Source organism: Lepus europaeus, chromosome 3, assembly GCF_033115175.1.
Source record: "Lepus europaeus isolate LE1 chromosome 3, mLepTim1.pri, whole genome shotgun sequence".
Lineage (NCBI taxonomy): Eukaryota > Metazoa > Chordata > Mammalia > Lagomorpha > Leporidae > Lepus > Lepus europaeus.
Window position 1 is genome coordinate 142,932,466 of NC_084829.1, and position 24,909 is coordinate 142,957,374.

The following is a 24,909-nucleotide window of genomic DNA, read 5'->3' on the forward strand; positions in this document are numbered from 1 at the left end:
GACCAGGTCTTGGAAACTAGAGAAAGAATGTTATTTTTGTGTATGCAAACAAAAGACATAGAATTCTACCTTGAACTTTTTAACCTGAATCCTCTGTCAGATATGGACGGTTGTGTTGGCCTGTTTGGAATCTGTTCCTTTAGCTCCCATCTTTATCTGGGTTTTGTATCAGGCCAGGCATTTTAGAGCTTTCCCACAAATCTTTTTCAGATGGCAATATTTAAGCATGAGACATTTCCAAGATATTCACCACCACCTTTGGAGGCAATAAAAGAATATTTCATGGAACTAGGGTGGTAGAGCATCTCCCCACCAAAATAGGCATGGAAACATTTTATTGATTCTCTTGAGAGAAGAGAAAAGATTATAGATTTTAAATCCCTGGTTTTTTTTTTTTTCCCTTAGTTTTTCTTAAGATATTTCCTTTCATAGAAAGAGGCAAAATCATCTGCAATTACCTTATCTGTCTGAACTCTAGCAGTCTAATGAGGTGTCGTTAATGAAACCACATCTGCTAGTGCTGGATTCAATATAAATCAGACTGTGGGCCCTCTGGTGGATACCGCTAAGCAAACACAACATTTAAATATCTGTCTTTTAAGAGTAGGTTTTGACTGTGCTCATTAGAATTGGGTTTTCTACACCAAGGAGATTTTGCTGTTGTCTTAAAATATCAGGTTGCCAGTTCCAAGAAGTTTGAATCTGTGATATGGAGTGTTTCTTTCTTTTCCCCCCCTTGCCATTGTCAATCTTACGAAGCAGTTCCAGGTGCTTCACAATGCTTTCCTATGTCATGGTCCTTTTATAACAGGTTTGCCTGCCTTAGTGGTGTCCATTGTTCTAGCTAGCAGAAACCAAAATGAAGTCTACGGAAAAGAAAGTTATGGAAAAGAACAAGGTGATGAATTGTAAGTAGTAAAAGCTTTGGGGGAATTGATCTGTAATGGGTGTGTGTTTCCTAAAGTTTAGTGTAATTTTCTATGCCAGTCATGAGGGTGTCATTTTTTATTTATTTATTTATTTATTTGGAAGTCAGAGTTATACAGAGAGAGAAGGAGAGGCAGAGAGAGAGAGAGGTCTTCCATCTGCTGGTTAACTATCTAATTGGCTGCAATGGCCAGAGCTGTACCGATCCAGAGCCAGGAGCCAGGAGCTTCTTCTAGGCCTACCACATGGGTGTAGGGGCCCAAGGACTTGGGCCATCTTCTACTGCTTTCCCAGGCCATAACAGAGAGCTGAATTGGAAGTGGAGCAGCTGGGTCGAATCAGTGCTTATATGGGATACCGGCACTACATGCAGTGGCTTTACCCGCTGTGCCACAGCACTGGCCCCGAGGCTATCATTTTAAAAGGTTGAAGTTCATTTACATGATTTGCTAAGGTCTTGGCTGCAACACAGATTAATTCAGTTGCATGATCTGAATGTTTGAGCTGCTTTTTCACATTAACATTGTGCTTCATCATTTTAGAGAATCCAGAAAACCCAAAATATCACCTTCTAGCTTCAGAAGACACATTCTTTTAGCACATTCCATAATACTCAGACCTTCTCAAGCCCACACACATCTCTAAGAGAGTTAAATAGTATCAGTGAGTGACTCGTGCCCTTATGAATGCTGTATAGAAAGGTAGAGAATAGAACATTGCATTCTTGAGTAATTTAGAAAGTGCCCTTTAGGCTATGAGATAATTGAGATTAAGGCTTTTGTTTGTGCACCTGTCCTGGTTGGATAACTTCTATATCCAATCAGTTGTCCAGTCTGTCCAATCCCTCATTGTTTTTGCTTCTTCATGTTTCTTAAGTGGACTCAAAAGACCATGCAATAAGAGAAGGCAAGCATGGATCTAAGTCAGGAATTTCCAGATTTTAGAGGATCTTCCAGGTAGGAAGAAAAGTTAGGTCTAGGGGAAAGTAGACTTATTTTAGAGACATTTATAATAGGATATCTCAAAGTAAATAAAAGGGGCCAGTGCTGTGCTGCAGTAGGTTAATCTTTCACCTGAGGTGCCCACATCCCATATGGGTACCAGTTCTAGTCCCAGCTGCTCCTCTTCCAATCCAGCTCTCTGCAATGGCCTGGGAAAGCAGTAGAAGATGGCCAAGCACTTGGGCCCTTGCACCGGCTTGGGAGACCCAGAAGAAGCTCCTGGCTCCTGGTCAGATTGGCCAAGCTCTTGCCATTGTGGCCATTTGGGGAGTGAACCAACAGATGGAAGACCTTTCTCTCTGTCTCTTCCTCTCACTGTCTGTAACTCTACCTCTCAAATAAATAAAACCTTGTTTTTTTTAAAAAAAGTACATAATAGTCTATCAATTCTGAATAAGGGACTTTTAGAAGTATGTTAATTGCTATATTCTTCAGTAAATTTCTAGATCATCTACAAGTCTCTTTATTTAACATTTACTATATGCCAAAAATTCTGTTAGGTTCTAGAATTGAAAGATATTCAAGACAGCTTTTGCCTCTATAGAGATCATATTATAATGTGGAATGCTTGAAAATGATGACCATTTATCCTATAATTTCTTAAAAAGATTTATTTTATTTGAAAGAGTTAGAGAGAGGGAGGATGGAAGAGAGATCTTCCATTTGCTAATTCACTCCCCAGATGGCCAGGGCTGGGCCAGGAGTCAGGAACTTCATCCGGGTCTCTCATGTAGGTGGCAGGGGCCCAAGTACTTGGGCCACTTTCAGCTGCTTTTCCCAGGCCATATGCAGGGAGCTGGATGGGAAGTGTAGTGACCAGAATACAAACCAGTGGCCATATGGGATACTGGCATTGCATATAGTGGCTTTTCTTGCTATGCCACAATGCTGACCCCTTATTCTAAAATTTTAAGATGAATTGAATTACCTTAAATCATTTCTGTTTTTGAGGTACCTAAGAATTTCTGTAGCATTAATAAGACACTAGAACATCTGCAAATTACAGTGGCTGTCAACTTTGCTCATAGCGTATTTGCCCACAGTAAGGTTTTACTGTTTCATCTGTTATCTTAACTGTTCAATCTAAATATCAAAAATATCCGTCTGTATCTCATAAGAATGATTTATAATCAGTGTAGGTTTGTAATCATGGGTCGGAAGTGTCTTTTTAAGAATTCCATAGTTCTCTAACTAAAGTTCTTCTCTCATTTAGGCTAATTATATTGATGGGAATTATTTTGTCTACAGTAATGAACTCACAATCAGGTGTGGCTTAAAAAAATGGGAATTTACTCTTTGCATGTAACAAGAAACATGGAAATAGACAACCACTGGCGTTGATTTTGTGGCTAAAAATGCCGGGGACAACAACTCTACAGCTTTCTTGACTTCCCTCTCATGGTATAAGATGGCTGTGGCAGCTCTGTCTCTCACTGTCATGTTTGTAGCAGGAAGAAGGAATAAGGAATTGCCAGCTAATCTGTCAAAAGTAGCTCTCCCCAAAAATCCCTTAGCAGATTTTTGCTTCCATATCATTTTGTAGACCAGCATCACATGGCTACCCTTTAAATATCAAGAGGCCAAAATTACATACTTAAATTTCCCTTTCTTAGAGAAAAGGAGCTCAGGCATGGTTTAGGGTGAGCCAACCAAGAGTACTTTCACACCAAGTCAGGATTCTAAAAGCTACCTGGTTTTTCTTTTTGACAGTGACTTCACTAGATATTATGCCACAGTCGGGGACTGGCACTGTGGCATAGTAATCAAAGCCTCGGCCTGTGGTGCCAGCATCCCATATGGGTGCTGGTTCATGTCCCAGCTGCCCCTCTTCCATTCCAGATCTGTACCATGGCCTGGGAAAGCAGTGAAAGATGGCCCAAGTGCTTGGGTTCCTGCACCCATTTGGGAGACCCAGAAGAAGATCCTGGCTCCTGGCTTTGGATTAACCCAGCTCCAGCCATTGTGGCCATTTGGGGAGTAAACCAGCAGATGGAAGATCTTTCTATCTGTCTCTCCCTCTGTCTGTGACTCTGCCTCTCAAAAAAATAAATAATTTTTTTTAAAAAAAGATGATGATCACCCATAAACAGACACATATGAAAAGGTTAAAGAAGAAACTGAGGGGCAGGGAAGTGAAGTGACTTTTCTAAAGGCATTTGAGAGAGAAGTCTGCAGTAGTACAACCTAAGTCAAGGGAAATCCTAGGTAAACAGGGTATGGCATAGCAGTAAATCTTTCTCATTTCTTCTTGTTTTTTAAGCTGTTGGATTCAAGATCCAGTCATATTTTATGTGACCTGCACTGGGTACTTTGGAGTCATGTTTTTTCTGAATGTTGCCATGTTCATTGTGGTAATGGTGCAAATCTGCGGGAGGAATGGCAAGAGAAGCAGCCGGACCCTGAGAGAAGAGGTTTTAAGAAACCTGCGCAGTGTGGTTAGCCTGACATTCCTGCTGGGCATGACATGGGGTTTTGCCTTCTTTGCCTGGGGACCCTTAAATATTGCTTTCATGTACCTCTTCTCCATCTTCAATTCATTACAAGGTAAGAGAAACAGTAGCTGAACATTTTCCTCTTTGCAATTTTATCATATTTGTGGACAGCTTCTTTTTGGATGGATGCCATGTTAAGTTTCTGCAAATGCTTAGCACAGTTCCAGGCACAGGGTGGGTACTCTTTGAAAAGGTCTCAACTGGGTAAATGAGGCAGAGTGTGAGTTACATCAGTTTTATTCCCCTGTGATGTATCTCAAACACCTAGAACAGAGCCAGGCTGATATTAGATGTTGAATATATTACACACACACACACACAAAGCTTATATAAATATTCTTTTATGAACGTAGACATATATTCTTGTATGAATGAATATGGAGCAGAGTGTTCAGCTGAGAGCTCAGTGGGAAATTGAAAAGCATACACTAGTCCTCTTTGCAGCATTATTGAATGTTTGTGTTCTTCACAGAACCCTTCCACATATAGATTTGCCATTCATAGTGAGAAGAATGTTTGTATTCTATGCAAGGATAGAAGCCATTCACCTTGGTTCCTGTCTCCTTGGATTTTAAATAAATATAAACAGTTTAGTTGGAAACTCATCTTTTCATGAGATTCAGCAATTAGATTGACTTAACAAGCACTTGCCACTGGCCAACTTTGTAGAAAAATACTAGATTTCCTTCAGGGAGCTTTCAGTCATACTACTGATTCTATCCACAATCTACTATATTCTGTAATAGATTCAACTTTTAAGCTAAAATAGGTGCACATTACTTTTTCTGAAAATTAAAGACAATCTTTAAGGTCCTGGATATTCCTTGTGTTGCTAAAGCTCTCTAATGTGAAGAAACACCATGATGTCAGTACTCCAAAAGAAACTGGATGACAACATTTGGAAGGGGGTTTTTAGCAGAGCAGGACTAATGGCTTTACCTGAAGCTGTTGATCTTACAACTGTAGGTATGTGGGGATGAAAGAGCTAACTAAAGCTGAGCAAGTCTGAGCTGGGCTAGGAAGCAGGTTCTCTCTCCAGGTGGGTACTCTCTACAAATGTGCTCTAAGAAAAGCCTGTACTTACCTACTGGAGAGTGTGGTGTGCCCTGCTTATCTTTCTGGGTCCTCCACTAGCTTGTGAACTGCAAAGTTGTTTGTCACATAGTAGGTGCTCAGTGATTGTTAAATGAATGGATTGTTAGATAAAAAAGCACAGAGACTTTGAGGATGGCCTTAATTCAATCTCAGATTCCTCTGACATAAATACGTATTAATTAACTTAGCAAATTTTATCTCCTATAACTCCTATATCTCCTATAACAGAGGAAATACACATGCTCATTATCTTTAGTAAACAGAATAATAAGCTTCAGTTGCAACCTCCCAAAGTTGGAAGTGGATTACCTAGCATATGAATATACCTTCACCAGAATCTAGATTTGTAAAGTCAATATTTCTCTAATCTCTTCAATAATATACAACTAATAAGTGCCTAAATCAATATTGACAGAAGTGTCTGTTAACATTGGAAATTCCGTGGTTTTATATTTCAGGATTGTACATGAAAGGCACATTGATCTGCCAGCCCAGCCTTGGTTTTGCTTTTAGAATTTCCTGGCAGCGTCAGTAGCCTTCAGCAGCTACAGTTGTCTGTTCAGCTCTGTTTCCATTAATGAGAATTGGGATGTTTTATTTCTCCCAGCTTGGGTCTCCTGTCAGGAGGGAAAAATGTTGTAAACCATCATCAGGTCAGTGCTATTCATAAATCACTGACTTTAGGACTGATTTTAAATTATATAAATTCAGAACAGATTTCTTCACATCCAGTGATATTAAAAACACCTCCTAAAAAGAAATTTTAAATTAAAAGGCATTGATACAAAGTACACGAGTCTAAGAACACTTGCTTACTGGCCGCGCTTATATAAAGAGTTCTCAGGACACTTGGAAAGTCAAACAATGGTCTTTATTGCTAAGTTGTTTTCTGAACATTCCAAGAGAGGTTTGATTGTTAGAAGGATGTACTTTATTAAAGAAAACCTGTAGAATTTAGACAGTTTAAAGAAACAATTCAATGAATGCAAGGTTAACACAGGTAGTACTTAGGCAAATGACATTATGTGTATTTTTTTTTTTCCTTTATGACACTCTTTCTTTCAGCAAAATGACTTGGTACCATTTCTTCATGGAGCTTTTATTCTAAAGGAGAGTGGTTTTAAAAAGGACCCCATAGTGTTGAGAACATACTAACGAATATGTGATATCTAAGCTGAAATCTGAAGGATCCATAAGTCTAAACTAGGTGAAAGGTAGAAACAGTTATGGGGAAAAGAATATTTCAGGTAAACGGCCTTTCATAAGAGCGGTGCAAAGTCTTTGAAAGGGTTTTGGCTTGTATCATGGCAGGCTCAGATGCACATTCTATAAAGACTAAGCTGGATGTATTGTGGAGAATGGATGCGAACACCCTGTAGTGTCTATAGCAAGAGCAGATATGAGGCTTTTCCAGTGATTTGATTTGAAATGGTCCAGTACTGTAGACTGTGTTGGAAAGGGAAGAGCTGAAACGAAGTACATAGAGTCAAAAGAAGTTTAGAAAGTATGCTGCTTACAAAACACTCCTCAGTGGTTTGGTCGATAAGCTTTTATGTTTCTACAATGATTAAGGCACCTGGTCATCTTCTTAATGGGATATTACAGTTATTAAATGCCTGTCATTATAAGACTTAGCTATAGGTGAAGATTAAGAATTTAACACAGTATTCTGGAAACTATAGCAATACTACACGAATTTTAGCTTCTATTTTAGCCTGTGGTTGGGTACTTAAAGTGCAGCAGGAAATGGTTATGAATGCGGCAAGTCACCAGTAGTGTTATGGGATGAGACTCATGCAAGCAACAAGGATTCAAGTTGATTCTATGGAGATGCCAGGGAACATAAATCAGAAGAACGACTTCTGATAAGTTTCTTATCACATTCATTCATTTATTCAAAATAGCAGTTCAAACATGTTTTTTAAAAAATTCATCTTATCCCTCAATGTTTTTGGAAATAATATATAGAGGTATATGTGTATAAGCACATGTATGTCATTAGAATACTAATAAATGTATATATTCTGTAATTTTTATGTTCTTTATTTTTATATTTTCTGTATTTGAATATTTTTACTACATATTTAAAGTTTTATATGTATTTTATGTACATTTATAACTATAATTTAATTGCAAAAATCATGTTAAGTGAATGTTAGAAAATTATTATGATCTGTGTGACTGTGACTAAAATTTTACTTATATGAGCAAATGAAGTCACAAGTTGAATCAAGGCTGAAACAAAGTTTTTCTTTATTAGTTTGTCTAATTTTCCATAGTAGATTGCTTTGGTATTTTTATTTTGCCTACTTTTCTTGGATATGTAATATAGTGAACATTTCATCGACTTTTTCCCTCAAAAATGAAAAGATAAATATACCTTTATAATATGGTAGATTATATATCCATCTGCTTTTGCAGTTTGTGCTGCCTTCCCAGGATGCAGCTAGCTAATCATTATATTAATTTTTTTCAATTTTTCTAAAGAATACAATTTGAAAAAATTGTAAAGTCTAAAAATTTCTATCACACACAATCTTTTAAAATTTAAAAAAAAATTGCCTTGTGAAAGGGAACCAATGCCTAAAAACATTAGACTATACTTCAATAAATGTGAAAGAATTCATCCTAGAGAAATAAAAGGCAATTTGTTGGTTACAGATTCTTGGCCCTCTCTCCCTTGAAGACACTTTTAGTAGAAGTGTAGGTTTAAAGTATTGTCCTAAGATGTAGCATGTGCACACAGCTGCTTGTTATGCAAGTGACAGTGTCTCAGATTGCTGATCTTGTTCACTAATGGATGAAAAGTATTTGACACTATTAATTACATTAGGCATCTCCAATATAGAGAGACACTAACTCTCTTGTCAAGTTCCTCAGGATATCAGGTTAGCTTCCTACCAAGAGATTGCATTTTAATTTTCATTTTCCAGGAATTGAAAACAATAATGATTAATAGTTTAGGCATAGTCAGCCTATCTAATGTGCAGATACATGACAATATAATAAGATGTCACACATAGTTCAAATAGATGCTGGTGTGGAGAACACAGAAGGATATTATCATTCTACTAAGGGATAATGTTTGCATTCATTAATTACTTTGATAATCTTAAAATAAACCAGAGCCACAGGAATAAATTCATTTGTATGGTACATTATCATATAGAGAATTTTCACATAACATCTGTGATTTTACTTTCATTCTTGCAACAAGTCTGCGAAGTACATACTAAGAAAGAGGTATTTTCTCCATTTGATTGATAAAGAAACTAAAGCACAGAAAAAATAATGGCTTTCTCAAAGTCAACTTTAATCTAAAAATGTATTATTTACAATATAGCATATATTGTGTAGTAATAGGACACAAAGTGTAAAGAGAAAACTAAAACAAATAGCTGGACCTTCAGTTTCTTACTTCAAACTCTCTAAGAAGTGAATATCTATTTTTATTAAAAATTAGCAAATATGCATTTAATGAATAAATGATATAAATCATCTCTTAGCCTTATTCAGAAAAAAATCCTTTAGGGAAATACTATATTATTGTCATGTGTGTTGGTAAACTAAGAAGTTAAAGTCGGGGTGGGTGTTTGGCCTGCTGGTTGACACTGATTAGGAAGGCCACGTGTCACGGCAAAGTGCCTGGGCTAGCTCTTGCTCTGATTCTAGCTTCCTGCTGATGTGGACCCTGGGAAGGCAGCAGTGATCACTGAAGTCATTGGGATACTGTCACTTATGTGGAGACCTAGACTGAGTTCCCGGCTGCCAGCCTCAGATTGGATCAGCTCCAGCTATCAGGGCTGTTTGGAGAGAGTAAGAGAGTACTTCCTCTCTCTTGCTCATAAATAAAATTTATTTTTAAAAAAGGAGATCGAGTTAAATTATCAGGTACACTATACTAAATGCCAACAAGTCTCCCTTGCCACTGTCAGTTTGGTTAGAAACCTCATGAAAGCTCAGTTGTTACATAATCACACATACAATACACACACTGACCTGGTGCCAAGGTAAAGAGGTGAACCACCTTTCAACTCCTAACATATGAAGTGATGTCATGTTGGCTGAGACATTACACACCACAAGGAAATAAATTACTCATCTTTTGGTGGGGCAGTCTGTGCCATTGAGAAATAATTTTCTAAAGTCACCTTAGGTGTATGAAAGGAAGATTTAAGAAGTTTCCAAGGAGAATCATAAGTCATTAAAGATCCCCAGCCTAATAACAGCCAGCTGGCTATTTCTAGTAACAGCAGAACATAGGAGCTGTTTAAAGCTTCAAATGCAGGCTTGCTAGGGAGTTCAGAGATACTCTAGTTTGTGTTTGTCAAAAATCAAATTACCTAGAGTTGATGGCCTCTTCTACCCAAATACTTGATAAATTTCTGACCAACTTTCCCATCAAAAAATTCCAGAACTGCTTTATGCTCATGGTCTTATCAAGACACAAGCCTCTGGTTACTTACCCATGTTCTTAGTCTTCCCTTTAATTGAGTTTCTAAATCTTTAGTATCCAGGTTAAGAAAAAGTCAACTCAGGTTACCTGTGTGAGATTAGTGGTGAGGATTCTGCAGAAACTGTCGGTGGCCTTTATTTATTAAAGAACTTAAGAAAATGAGGAACCAAAGTTGCTGTTTTCACTTATTGAAAGTGAATTTTTGGGGTCAATGCTGTGCCTCAGTAAGTTAAGCCACCACCTGCAGCACCAGCATCTCATTTGGGCGCCAGTTCCAATCCTGGCCACTCCACTTCCAATCCAGCTCCCTACTAATGTGTATGAGAAAGCAGTGGAGGATGACCCAAGTGCTTGGGTCCCTGTACCCATGTGAGAAATGGATGAAGCTCCTGGCTCCTGGCTCCAGGCTCCAGGCTCCTGGCTTCAGCCTGGCCCAACATTGGCTGTTAGAGGTATTTGGAGAGTGAATCAGGGCATGCAAAGTCCATCTCTCTCTCTCTCTCTCTCTCTCTCTCTCTCTCTCTAACTCTGCCTTCTAAATAAATCGCTTTAAAAAAAACAAAAAATATATTTTAAAAAAGGAAGTGAACTTTTTTAGAACAGCAAAAGGATGTCTATATGAGCTCCCTTATGTTCTACTCATAGTAATAAATTTCTAAGGAGCTGTTTCTGGCAGTATTTTAAGCTTTTGATAATCAGGGTGAATTTCTGAGAATACATTTGATGACTTCTTTCACATTTGCATCAGAAGTCACATACTGTTTGCCTGAATCAGGCAAAGGGAATGAGTTCCACGTAGGAGTCAGATTTTTACCCCAGATATCTAAGTGTGTCTTTTTTTTTTTCCCTAAGTAATTAAATAACTCTTGTAAGGTCCAAGATCAAATACAGGCTCGTGCAATCTACACTGAATATAATGCTAATACTTAGAAGTAGTTTTTTTTTTTTTTTTTTTGCTCAAATGTGCTATCTGAACGTGTTCTCAGGCAGATATCAAAAATAAAATCCAGTACTTGATGAGATGTTTTAGAATGCTTTCCATTCCAGTTTACAGCATGCTCCTTTGCCTTCACCATCTTCTTCACCATATTTGCTGGATAAGCCCTGGCCCGTGTGTCCTCTAGGAGAATTTTGCACAGTGAACTTCCTTTTATTTTCCACCCTAGAAATATCAGTAGCAGATTCACTTTGCCACATATGAGGAGACTTTAAAAAGTTTATTTTGGTGCAAAACAATTTTATTTTTTTTAAACTTTTATTTAGTAAATATAAATTTCCAAAGTACAGTTTATGAATTACAATGGCTTTCCCCCCCATAACTTCCCTCTCACCCACACCCCTCCCATCTCCCGCTCCCTCTCCCATTCCATTTACATCAAGATTCATTTTCAATTATCTTTTTATACAGAAGATCGATTTAGTATATATTAAGTAAAGATTTCATCAGTTTGCACCCACACAGAACATAAAGTGTAAAATATTGTTTTGGTACTAGTTATAGCATTACTTCACATTGGATAACAAATTAAGGACAGAGATCCTACATGAGGAGTGAGTGCACAGTGACTCCTGTTGTTGACTTAACAATTTGACACTCTTGTTTATGGCATCAGTAATCTCCCTAGGCTCTAGTCATGAGTTGCCAAGGCTATGGAAACCTTTGAGTTCCCCAACTTCGATCTTAATTTGACAAGGTCATAGTCAAAGTGGAAGTTCACCCCTCCCTTCAGGTACCTCCTTCTTTGATGGCCTGTTCTTTCTACTGGAATCTCATTCACAGAGATCTTTCATTTAGGTCTCTTGCCCCAAATGGTGGAGTTAGAAATGTGCCAGGGGATTCCAATACAATCCCATCAAGGTTGCATGTACCAATGCCATCTCACTAGTCCAAGTGATCAATTTCAGTTCACAATTGATCATACTGATAGATCTAAGAGTCAAAGGGATCATACAAACAAGACTAGTGTCTGCTAATACTAACTGATAGAATCAAAAAGGGAGAGAATGATCCATCATGGGAAGTGGGATACACAGCAGGCTCATAGAATGGTAGATGTCCTAAATAGCACTCTGGCCTCAGAATCAGCCCTTAAGGCATTCGGATCTGACTGAAGAGTCCATGAGAGTATTATAGGCATGGAAAGCCAAGACACTCTGGAAAAAAAAAAAAAAAAAAAAAAACCCTAAATGGTGCAAAACAATTTTAAATTGATGTTGATGCATTTGAGGGAGTATTCAGAGTACATGAAAAATGCATATGTTGGAAAAACTATACATGGAGTTCAAAATGCTTTTGCATGAATATTAAACATATTTTAATCCAATTTTCTCTACAAACATCTTGAGTACCTTTGTATTTGCAACCCTCGTCTTCCTAACAGAACTGTAAATGTTATTTATTTTATATGAGTAAATTGCAGATTTTACTGAGAATTAAGACATCACATTTAGAGATTATATATCTTTGTTGGTTAAAGGAAGATGGGTGAATGTGGTTGAAGACAAGGGACTGGTTAGAAACCTGTTAATTTAGGGGTGGGCATTATTGCATATAGCAGGTTAAGCTGCCACTTCGGAAGCCTGCATCCCACACTGGAGCACTGTTTCATGTCCCAGATACTCGACATCCAATGAAGCTTCCTGCTAATGCATCCTGGGTGGCAGCAGATAATGGCTCAAGTGCTTGCGCCTCTGCCACTCACATGGGAGAAACCCAGTTGAAGTTCTGAGCTCCTGGCTTCAGCCTGGCTCAGACCTGGCTATTTGGGGGCATTTCGAGAGTAAACCATTTAGGAGTGAAGTAGCAGATGAAAGGTCTCTCTCCCTCTCACTCTTTCTCTGATACTCGTTCAAGTGTATGAAATTAAGAAAGACATCTGTTCGCTCAAAGTTGATTAAATGGATTTGCATGAATAAAATAAAAAATCCAGGCAATTGTCAAGCAGAAGGAAGTATTGCTAATGGCTTGGATTCATCAGACTGGTAGTTCTACAGGCTAAAATTCACCATGAGTTCAGTTCTCTTTTGTAGGATATGAAGGTTTCATGACATCAGTGTGAGTTTGTCAAGATGCTGCAAAGCTTTCAAGTCTAAATTCAATATTGAGGCCTCACTATTTATTACTAATTAATTATTTGTAATATGTTATACATAATAATAGCATTTTATTCATTTAAACATATTTATGTACCTGTATTTTAAATGGTATAATAGTAATACTAATACAATGATAGTATACCTATACTGAGTTCATTGTGATAAAGATATTTGAATTTTTCAGGAATTTTTAAATAGGATGATCATACATTTGAAACCAGTAACCAAAATATAGTCAGTATTTTCTTTTTTTTTCTTTTTTTCTTTTATTTTTGACAGGCAGAGTGGACAATGAGAGAGAGAGACAGAGAGAAAGGTCTTCCTTTGCCGTTGGTTCACCCTCCAATGGCCACCGCGGTCGGTGTGCTGCGGCCAGCGCACGGCGCTGAACCAATGGCAGGAGCCAGGTGCTTCTCCTGGTCTCCCATTGGGTGCAGGGCCCAAGCACTTGGGCCATCCTCCACTGCACTCCTGGGCCACAGCAGAGAGCTGGCCTGGAAGAGAGGCAACCAGGACAGAATCCAGCAGAACCTAGTGTGCCGGCGCCGCAAGGTGGAGGATTAGCCTATTGAGCCGCGGGGCTGGCCAAGTCAGTATTTTCATGCTGCCATTTATCTTCAAGTAAAAACATGTAATCATCTTCACTGATTTCAACAGAAATTTATGCTAAGAACTTACCAATGGCCAAACAAGACAATAAACCCAAGGGGAGAATTAGCCCATAGTCATTTCATTGTAGTCATGGCCCATCCTATAGAAATCCACCAAACTTTTTTTCTAATATTTTTAAAATAAGAGTATGGGTCATTTTGAGTTAAGGTATTGAAAGAATAAAACATGTGAGCATTACCTTAGGCATATCTTATACACTTAACTACTTTCCTTAACAGACAGTACTATCAATACTTTTCCTCACATTTTCAATTGGGCAAGCTACAATGTAACTGAGAATTGTCTTGATGAATACTTCACATTCAAAAGGAACAGATAAGTTTTTTAAAAATTTATTTATTTATATAAAGGGAACAGATTTCATGTATTTCACATATACAGTTTTAAGAACATAATGATTACTTTTCATCCTAGTCTTCTTCCTTCTCTTCCTCACTCCTACCCTACCTCCTTTTTCCTTTCTTAATTTTCTTTTAATATTTGCAATTATATATTTTCATATCTTTTTTTAAAAAAAAGATTTATTTATTTATTTGAAAGGGAGAGTTACAGAGAGGCAGAGGCAGAGAGAGAGAGAGAGAGAGAGGTCTTCCATCCACTGATTCACTTCCCAGATGGTTGCAATGGCCAGAGCTGCACCAATTCAAAGCCAGGAGCCAGGAACTTGTTCCGAGTCTCCCACATGGGTGTAGGGGCCCAAGAACTTGGGCCATCTTCTACTGCTTTCCCAGGCCATAGCAGAGAGTTGGATCAAAAGTGGAGCAGCCTGGACTCCAACCAGCACCCATATGGTGCACTGCAGGAGGTGGTTTTACCCACTAGGCCACAGTACTGGCCCATATTTATCTCTTTTAACTATTTTTGTGTTAAAGCCTATTTTGTCTGATATTAGGATGCCCATACCTGTCCTTTTATGCTCTACATTAGCATGGATTTTTTTTCCATCCTTTCACTTTCAGTCTGCATGTATCTTTGTTGGTGAGATGTGTTTCTTTTAGGTGGCAAATAGATGGGTCTTGCTTTTTAATCCATTCAGCCAGCCTGTGTCTTTTAATGAAAGAGTTTAGGCCATTAATTTTCAAGGTGACTATTGATAAGTAATGACTTGGCCATGCAATTTTTTCCATACATGTTCCTATTGCTTACTTTGGATTTCCTCTGTACTTTTACTTGGAGATTTTCTGCCTTCACATTCTTTCATAATGACAATCTTTCTGTGTTTCTGTTTGTAGCACATTCTTAAGCATCTTTTTTTAAAGATTTATTTATTTGAAAGTCAGAGTTATACAGAGAGGGAAAGGCAGAGAGAGAAGCCTCCCATCCACTAGTTCACTCCCAAACTGGCTGCAGTGGTTGGAGCTGCGCTGACCTGAAGCCAAGAGCTAGGAGTTTCCTCTGGGTCTCCTACGTGGATGCAGGTGCCCAAGCACTTGGGCCATTTTCCACTGCTTTCTCAGGCCACAGCAGAATGCCGGATCGGAAGTGGAGCAGCTGGAACTCGAATCGGTGCCTATATGAGATGCTGGTACCGCAGGCAGCAGCTTTACCCGCTACACCACAGCGCTGGACCCCTTAAGCATCTTTTGTAAGGCTGGATGAGTGGTGACAGATTCTTTCAATTTCTGTTTGTTATGGAAGGCCTTTACTTCACCTTCATTCATAAATGTGAGCTTTACAGGGTATAGTAATCTGAGTTAACAGTTTTTTTCTCTGAAGACTCAGTATGTCTGCATTCTCTCCTAGCCTAGTTTCTGATGAGAAGTCAGCTGTGAGTCTAATTGGAGATCCTCTGAAAATAATGTGTCATTTTTCTCATGCACATTTTAAAATCTTTTCTTAATGTTATACTGTTGAAAGTTTGACTACAATGTGTTGTGTTGAAGATCTTTTCTGGTCAAGTCTATTAGGAGTTCTATGAGCTTCCTGTACTTAAATAGGTCTTCTAGTTCATTCTCTACATACTTTCAGAAACTCCTAAGACCACCTATGTTGAGTCATTTGATAGTATACCATAAATCTCCAACATTATTTTAAATTTTTCTAATTTCTTCTTCTTCTTCTTCTTCTTCTTCTTTTTTTTTTTTTTGTTCTGATTGAAAAATTTCCAAGACTTATCTTTTGGCTCAGGTGTTCTTTCTTCTGTCTCACCAACTATGTTGTTAAGGCTTCCCACCACAGTTTTTATTTGTCTATTAAAGTCTTTGTTTCTAATATTTCATTTTGATTTCTCTTTAAAATCTCAATTTCATAGGAAAAATTTTTATTCATATCACATATAGATTTCTTTATTTTGTGGATTTGCTTCTGATTGCTTTTGAGCAATCCTGTAATTAATCTTTTGAATTCCATTTCAGGGTCTCATCAATCTCTTCATCTTTGCATTCTACTATTGAAGTTTTTTTTTGTTCCTTTGCGGGGATCATATTGTCTCCCTTATTCTTGTTTCTTGAATTTCTCTGTTTATTTTTTTAGGCATTTGTGGAGATACTTCTTGTTTTTTTTCATCTGATTGCTTTTATCTTTGAACTGTGCCTCCATGGTTTAGTGTAATGGCTGTATTTTCAGTGAATACCAAGGGGTGTGTGCTGTATGTGACCAGGGAGCTCTGGTCAGTGGTCCAGGGTGGAGCACGTTTCCAGGGTAACCCCCAAGTTGGGCATGGTAAATCTCTTTTTTTTTTTTTTTTGACAGGCAGATTTAGACAGTGAGAGAGAGAGAGACAGAAAGCTCTTCCTTTCCCATTGGTTCACCCCCCCCCCCCAAATGGCCGCTACAGCTGGTGCACTGCGCCGTCCGAAGCCAGGAGCCAGGTGCTTCCTCCTGGTCTCCCATGTGTGTGCAGGGTCCAAGCACTTAGGCCATCCTCCACTGCTTTCCCGGGCCACAGCAGAGAGCTGGACTGGAAGAGGAGAAACCTGGACAGAATCCAGCGCCCCAACCAGGACTAGAACCCAGGGTGCCAGCGCCGCAGGCAAAGGATTAGCCAAGTGATCCACGGCGCCGGCCAGTAAATCTCTTTTTAACAGATGGGAAGGAATGGTCACCTCTATTGGTGTGATCACACCCTCACCTCCTCTTCTCCAAGTTGATCAGTGACTGAGTTTTAGCCTCCTGTGGGTGCAAAACTCATCAGCACCAACTTATGAACCACACAAATGATCTGCACAGTCCTCACTTTGAGCGTGGTTCCTGATGCAGTGACAACAAGGAGTTCCCAACATGTGGAGTCATACAGCAGTGTGTCTGGCTGGTATCTGTATATGGATGACCATCATTTTTTTTTTTAAGATTTATTTATTTGAGAGGCAGAGTTACAGGGAGAGAGAGAGGGAAAGACAGAAAGATCTTCCATCTACTGATTCACTCTCCCAATGGCTACAAGAGCCAGAGCTGGACTGAACTGAAGCCAGGAGCTGGGAGCATCCTCCAGGTCTCCCATGTGGGTGCAGGCACCCAAGCATTTGCCATTTGGGGAATGAACCAGTAGCTGTAAGACCTTTCTCTCTGTCTTTCCCTCTTTCTGTCTGTAACTCTGCCTCTCAAGTATGTAAGTAAAAGTATGGGATGGGATCCTTGTTTTATTGGTGATAGAAGGAAATGGGACCAAATATAAGAATCAGTGCATGGTACTTGTATTTTGGAAATGTTAGTTCCCAGGGGGACAATGTAGCCCTAGAAGAGTTGGAAATCAACGACTGAGTCAGTCATGTCACTCTTTATACTATGAATGAGACAAAGAAAGAATCTGTAGCAAAATAGGGGGACAGTGGACAACAGGATGTCAAGAATGAAGGGATGTTCCACTGAGTTAATGCTTCTCTGAAGTATAGTATAAATGACAGTGGGAAACTGAGTTTGCAATATGGTAGTCACCATGACCCACCCAAGAGCAGTCGTGGTGTCATCATGCATGTGGATAGTAGTGTATTTGGTGTGGGTTGAAAAGATACAAGAAAAAGTGGAGACAGCCACATCAAGGAGTTTGAGGAGAGGAAATGTGGAAGTTGAACTTGGAAGACAATTAGAAATTAAAATGTTAGAAGGTAAAATAGGCTTTAAAAAAAAGAGTTTGTAAAATATATTTGTTAGATAATGGGAATAACCAAGTATGGAAGAGTAGGGGGAGAAATTGAAGAGGCTTCCTCAAGAGGGTTAAAATGTACAATAAACTCCCAGAAGGGGTGGCTTTCAAACAACAAGTAACACAATTATTGGTAAGCATAGGAATGACTGCAAATACAAAGACTGTTTCGCAATTCAGAAATACTCCTGTTCAAATGTTGAGAAACTAAAGTAGGACAATTGGAGCCACATGACTCTGCTGATTTGGGCCATATTTGTCCTGCTAAAATACCTCTTTTTTTTATGGCCCAACCTATTATACTATAATTGTATCTATAATAATACACAAATATAAAATACCTCAGAATATACAAATTGAAACAGACAACTTATGAGTGTTTTCAGTCTTCTCTTTGTTCCTAAATTTTATGGAAATTTTTTTCATGATTTTATGTCAAATACAAGTGTAAGGAAAATATTATTAAATGCTTGTTAAATTGAATATTGCTTCTTTCCGTTTGATTTTTAGGTTAAGTCTTACTAATTGTTAGAACAGGCAAAGAAAATCAGATTCATGTAGTTATTCTAGTTCTGAGTCTTTGTGTTCTACTGGATATAAATGAGCACTGCATACTACAAGATTCCTTAAGATCCTTGTTTCTTAATGACATAAATGTAAAAGATTTAAAATTAAAAAGAACAATGTATTTTATAAGATTTATCTTTAAAATATGTCTGTTGGGTAAAATATTGGTATTTTTGTGACAGGCTTATTTATATTTATCTTCCACTGTGCAATGAAGGAGAATGTTCAGAAACAGTGGAGACGACATCTCTGCTGTGGCAGATTTCGGTTGGCAGACAACTCAGGTAAAGGGGCATGTTGTTAATTAGATTTTACATTTGAAGTAGCTGTCCTTCACACTTCCATTGTCAGAAAACCCCTGTCCCAGTGGTAGCAAGGGGTAAAAGTGGTACATGTGAAAATGCTTACTTGGAATCTTAAAATAATAGAGCTAGAAGAGATGTAGACTTTGGTAAAAGGCGAAAGATTTATAGGATCTGAAGAGAAACCAGAGTTTAAGAGATGTGGACTTTGGACCCAAACCACCTATTCTTCAGAAGGGAGGCGTGAATTCCAAACAGGTTCAATTATTTGCTCAAGACTTCATGTCAAATTCAGCAATTCAAATAGCAATATCTACCCTTATATATTATTTAAAATCTGGAGTTGCTTTATCAGGCAAAGAGATATTTCTCAATATAAAAAATAACCAAAGAAAAGTTTTACTTACTTAATTACTTATGTATTTAAAGGAATAGACTTCATGTATTTCACATATACAGTTTTAAGAATATAATGATACATCTCACCCTCTATCCCTCTTCCTTCCTTTCTTTTCTTTTTATTTATAATAACAAGCTTAATCCTCATATAAAGAATAAAGGATTCAACAAGTAGTAAGTAGAAAGATCACTGCTTCTCAGGAGTATGGACAAGGGCTATAAGCATTAATCAAATCCCAGATGACGGTTTCACTTACACACATAATTTTTTTTTTTTGATTTATGGTGTTTATTGATTTGTGAATGTTGACACCCCCCCCCCCCGCCCTTAGGTTCACAGGATAAATCCCACTTGATTGTGATACATGATTTTTTTCAATGCAGATTTGGATTTGCTTTTCTAGTATTATGTTTTGTTTTTCATTTATTAAACTTTTATTTAATGAATATAAATTTCCAAAGTACAGCTTATGGGTTACAATGGCTTCCCCCCTCCCATAACTTCCCTCCCACCCGCAACCCTCCCCTTTCCCGCTCCCTCTCCCCTTCCATTCACATCAAGATTCATTTTCAATTCTCTTTATATACAAAAGATCAGTTTAGTATATATTAGGTAAAGATTTCAACAGTTTGCCCCCATATAGCAACACAAAGTGAAAAAAAAAATACTGTTGGAGTACTAGTTATAGCATTAAATAAGAGTGTACAGCACATTAAAGACAGAGATCCTACATAATATTTTTTTAAATTAATTAATTTTCTATGCCATTTCCAATTTAACACCAGGTTTTTTTTTATTTCCAATTATCTTAATATACAGAAGATTGATTCAGTATATAATTAGTAAAGATCTCATCAGTTTGTACCCACACAGAAACACAAAGTGTAAAAATACTGTTTCAGTACTAGTTATAGCATCACTGCACATTAGACAACACATTAAGGACAGATCCCACATGGGATGTAAGTACACAGTGACTCCTGTTGCTGACTTAACAATTTGACACTCCTGTTCATGGCGTCAGTAATCTCCCTAGGTTCTAGTCATGAGTTGCCAGGGCTATGGAAGCCTTTAGATTTCGCTGACTTTGATCTAGAAGGAGATAACTTTCTCTGAAGGGAGGAGAGAACTTCCACTTTGACTATGACCCTATCGGAATAAGATCAAAGTCACTTACACACATTATATTTTTATTCTATGTATTAGTTACCATAAATCAAAGAAAACATGATATTTGTCTTTTGAGACTGGCTTATTTCAGTAAACAGCCTCCACCTATTTCAACTGCGTTGCGAAAACAGGATTTCTTTCTTTTATATGGTTGAGTAGTATTCCATTGTGTGTGTGTGTGTATCTGTAACATTTTCCTTATCCAGTCATCATGTGGTGGTCATCTGGGTTGATTCCGTATCTTAGCTATTGTGAATTGAGCTGCCATAATTAATTTTTTATCATCAATGATTACTTCTCACCCTTAGGACATTGAAGTGGGATTTTAAATATTGCATGCACAGGATTGATGTAAGAAACCTATCTGTTTCTTCAGTTTATTATTGATTAGTGTCAATCTCTAAGCTACTGCCAGCATATCAGAAAATGGGATGCTCCAGATAAATTCTGATGATTTTTCAGGGCAGAGCATGTGTCTCATAAAGAAAATTGATAGAGTGATGTTATTTCTTTCAGATTGGAGTAAAACAGCTACCAATATCATCAAGAAAAGTTCTGATAATCTAGGAAAATCTTTATCTTCAAGCTCTATTGGTTCCAACTCAACGTATCTTACATCTAAATCTAAATCCAGCTCTACCACCTATTTCAAAAGGAATAGCCACTCCGGTGAGTCATTGTGGCTGTGATAAAGATGGAAGCAGCACTGTCTAGTATTTAATTCCTTAACCACTGGAAGTGTTAAAACTTAATTCCTTAATGGAAGTGTCACTGATGATGCTGTTTAAATTACTGATTAAGTATGAAATAGTGGAAAGCGTAGAAAGTGATATAAAGCTGTACCTTTTATACCCTGTTTATTCATGATATTCACAATGATCCACTTGTTCTGACATTGAGCATTATGGGTATATGAGCAATTCTGACAACATAGAAAATAAAGAATATTTTGTAGTACTTGATCGTCTGTGAGTGGTGTGAAAAGGTGTAATAGTTTAATAATTATAAAGGGAAATGAAATGATTACTTTTCAACACTAATTAAACCCCTGGCAATCAACTCTTGACACTCGGCACATAGTACATTCCTAATTAAAATTGCTTCTAAAAGGATAATAAAAATAACTTTTTACTGTTTAATTTGTTTAGCCTTTAAACATAAGTAGAAGAATGGCACAGAAAAGATATGTATTTGGCTTTTTGCAAATAAGAGTGTAAATATATGACGTGTCTATAATTATTCATGTTGCAATCATTTGAATTACAAACAGCCCTTATGTACATTTACAAGCACATGTGTCTCTCTTTTCATCAACTTCTACACCTTGCCACTGGTGTGGCCACTGCCTGGGATTTGTGGTGGTATTGTGGGAAAAAATTTTTGTGTTAGAGAGTTTGTTAATTCCAAAATTAATTTATGATTGAAGTAAGAACTCAAAGCAACTTAGTACAGCAGTTCTTAAAAGTTTCATGGGATCAAGGATTTTCTTGGGGAATGGAATGTCAGGTGTGGATTATCTTCCAGAATAAGGTGCATATTTTGCATCATATATATATTGTATCATATAAATCATGTATATATGCAGTATATGTATGTACCTTTGCCTAAATTTAAGAGATCTATTCACATCTGCTTGAGGATATTTTTGTAAGGTTTATGTTTAGAGATAGATTATTCTTTCTGGTTGCCTTTCTTTTGCTTATAATGAATGATTTTTTTCACTTTGTTTAACTAAATGTAGATGCTAACTTTGTGTACTTCTAAAATCCAAATAATTCATCGTCAATAAGTTGTGAATGATTAGGAATTAGATCAATTGAATTATTTTGCTTTTAACACAGGTGAGATTTGCTAGCCTGGAGAAAAGCAGGGGAGAGGAGCAATATTGTAGATAATTTGGAGCACAATACATTCTGGATGTATTAAGGAAAGAAAGAGCTGTAGGATGCTGAGGAAAACTGACTAGGACATAAAAGAAGAAATTCAGAAATAGAGGAACTAAAGACACTTTTCTATTTCAAAATTCTGTATAGTTTTTTTAATTTGCTTTTCAAAAAATTCATTAATGTTTTTTCTGTTCACTTAACCCAAAAACTCTTGAGGTGATATGGGTTCTTGTAAATTAGCTTGAGGACATAGTTACCTGTATGACATTGCTGCTGTGGTGTAATAAATTCTGGTTTCCAATAAGCTGACTTCAAATAGCCTTTGGCTACCTAAACAGTTTTTTAATGGGACAGCTTTTATGTGGGGAATCACTCAGAGTATGCAAAAAGTCACTGCATATCATCATGGATATCTGGTTGGTTTATTCTTGGAATTGATCTAGACATTCATATGTTTATGGTGTAGATAATGTCTCCTAAGAGCATTCCTTCAGCAAAAGTGGATCATTCAGGTAAACTTTCATTACTTTTTTGAATGCATGACATTTTTGCAAGGTAATAAGAGAATATTTGCATGGATTAAGCTAAGAGTCTTGCCGCACCAGCAGAATGGCTTGTTCTGTACAGTACTTTTCAGCTAGCATGATGACATTCCTGCACAGAGCTGGAATTTCTGATGTTTCAAATGATGGTTGGCTGTGCCGGCTCTTCTCTGCATGGGGTGTCTGCAAGCCGCGCCTTCTAGGAAATGTACCATGCTCTGGAGTGAGTGGTCACATATCATGTAATGATAAAAATGAGGATGAAAAGCAGTGCTTCAGAGTTTTTTTTTTAATAGAAGGACATGAGATTTGTTACTTTTCCACTGCTCTTTTGGATTACTGGACATATCATGGTACATTCATAGAAGTCATAAAAAGGAAATTATCAATTCCAAGCCTGCTTTGTGAGGATTTTTATGTGCTTAAAATTTCAGCATAGGTGAAATATTTCCTTTCCCTAGCCCCTGGTTTTCAAATTTGCAAATGTAATAAAAATCTGTATTAAGTATAATTTAATATGTAACCAGGAGATGAAGAATAGAACATTATAAAATATATATTTATATTTTATATATAAATAAATACAGCCTTTGTTCAGAATTTTATTTATTAGACTGTGAAACCCCATCATATTGGATGGTATCTTTGAAATGGAGCTGGTCAGCATCTCTAAAAGTATATGCTCCTTGAAGTGGTCAAGGAAGCAGAATTCATATATCGTTGACATTTTCCCGAAATATGTGTGGTACTCTAAAAACATCAAGCACAAATTATTCAAAAAATCCCCAATGGAAAACCAATGGCTAGTGAATATGTGAACTTAAGAAAGCATAAAATGAATCAGCTTGCTGAGAGCCAAATGGGAACAGGGCCTTGTATTATGGCTCTGTGGCCTTGTTCTCATCAGCACTGGGACATGCTTCAGTCTACTCATTCACTCCATGATCCATCTTTTCTTCTCTCTGGCTTCCTCTACAGTGGAATGAGAGTGCTGTTTCCTATTTCAGTCTTCATTGTATTTAGTGGCTTCACCAAAACAGTGGTTGAGTGATTTGAATACTTTCCCAAGACAACAGATATCATGATGATGACTAATACCAATTATTGATGGGCTTAAGTGTTGTATCGCATACAGGGTCCAACTTATTTAAAACATAAAAAACCTACAGTGTGCATTCCAGTTGTGGAGCCATGATCCCCAAAAGCAGTTTTTTTGGGGGAATAGAGGTTTGCCTCTTCCATGGAATGTAGAGTAAACATGTCTTTAGGAAGCTAAATGTCTCATAGAAAGTCACATTTCTCCTTTATCAGTGTAAAAGCTCTCTCATTTGGTTAATTTGAGGGTAGAATTTCTCTCCAAAGTGTTTTTGGAAGAGGAAGGAAGGAAGATACATAGAAGGTATCAATTAGATTCATGAAAACAATCATATATATTTATAGATAATAGCACAAGGAAGCCGGCGCCACGGCTCAATAGGCTAATCCTCTGCCAGCAGCGCCGGCACACCAGGTTCTAGTCCTGGTCGGGGCGCCGGATTCTGTCCCGGTTGCTCTTCCAGGCCAGCTTTCTGCTGTGGACCGGGGGTGCAGTGGAGGATGGCCCAGGTCCTTGGGCCCTGCACCCCATGGGAGACCAGGAGAAGCACCTGACTCCTGGCTTCAGATCAGCGTGGTGCACCGTCTGCACCGCGCCGGCCGCGCCAGCCATTGGAGGGTGAACCAACGGCAAAAGGAAGACCTTTCTCTCTGTCTCTCTCTCTCTCACTGTCCACTCTACCTGTCAAAAAAAAATAGCACAAATGAGAGTTTCAGAGCACATCAGGGGCAATTTTAGGAAGTTTTTGGGTCTAGAGTAATAGTAGTCAAATATTAATTACTTAAAAATTCAGGGAAGAATTTTACTTAGCAGCCCTTTATTACTATCAGTTGCTCTGAAACCATAGCCTTGTCAATAAAAGCAAATAGATTTCTATGAAAGTATTTCTGATAAAAAGAAATTTGTCTTCTATAATTAAAATAGTAATTCATAAAAGGTGCCCTTTTTGCTAGATTCCAATCATTTCACAAGCTAAAAATCGATTTTAAAAAATTCAGAGTATATTTTTATTTATTTTCACTTACTTTTGTTCTTCAAAATCCTTTCAATGTATAATATTTTCATTGTGAGAAGAATGAAAAATATGTAAGAAGTAACTCATCACCAGCTATGCACTCCTACCCAA

General features: G+C 37.7%; 1 protein-coding gene across 3 annotated transcripts in view; it reads left to right on the forward strand.

The window, feature by feature from the left end:
- ADGRG6 (adhesion G protein-coupled receptor G6) overlaps positions 1-24,909 on the forward strand; it is a 162,306-nt gene that overhangs the window by 134,158 nt on the left and 3,239 nt on the right. For all 3 annotated transcript variants that reach the window (XM_062186851.1, XM_062186853.1, XM_062186852.1), the window contains 4 exons: positions 812-908; positions 4,189-4,472; positions 18,570-18,671; positions 20,776-20,928. In XM_062186851.1, coding sequence (XP_062042835.1) covers positions 812-908; positions 4,189-4,472; positions 18,570-18,671; positions 20,776-20,928 — 636 coding nt within the window. The remainder of the gene's footprint in view (positions 1-811; positions 909-4,188; positions 4,473-18,569; positions 18,672-20,775; positions 20,929-24,909) is intronic.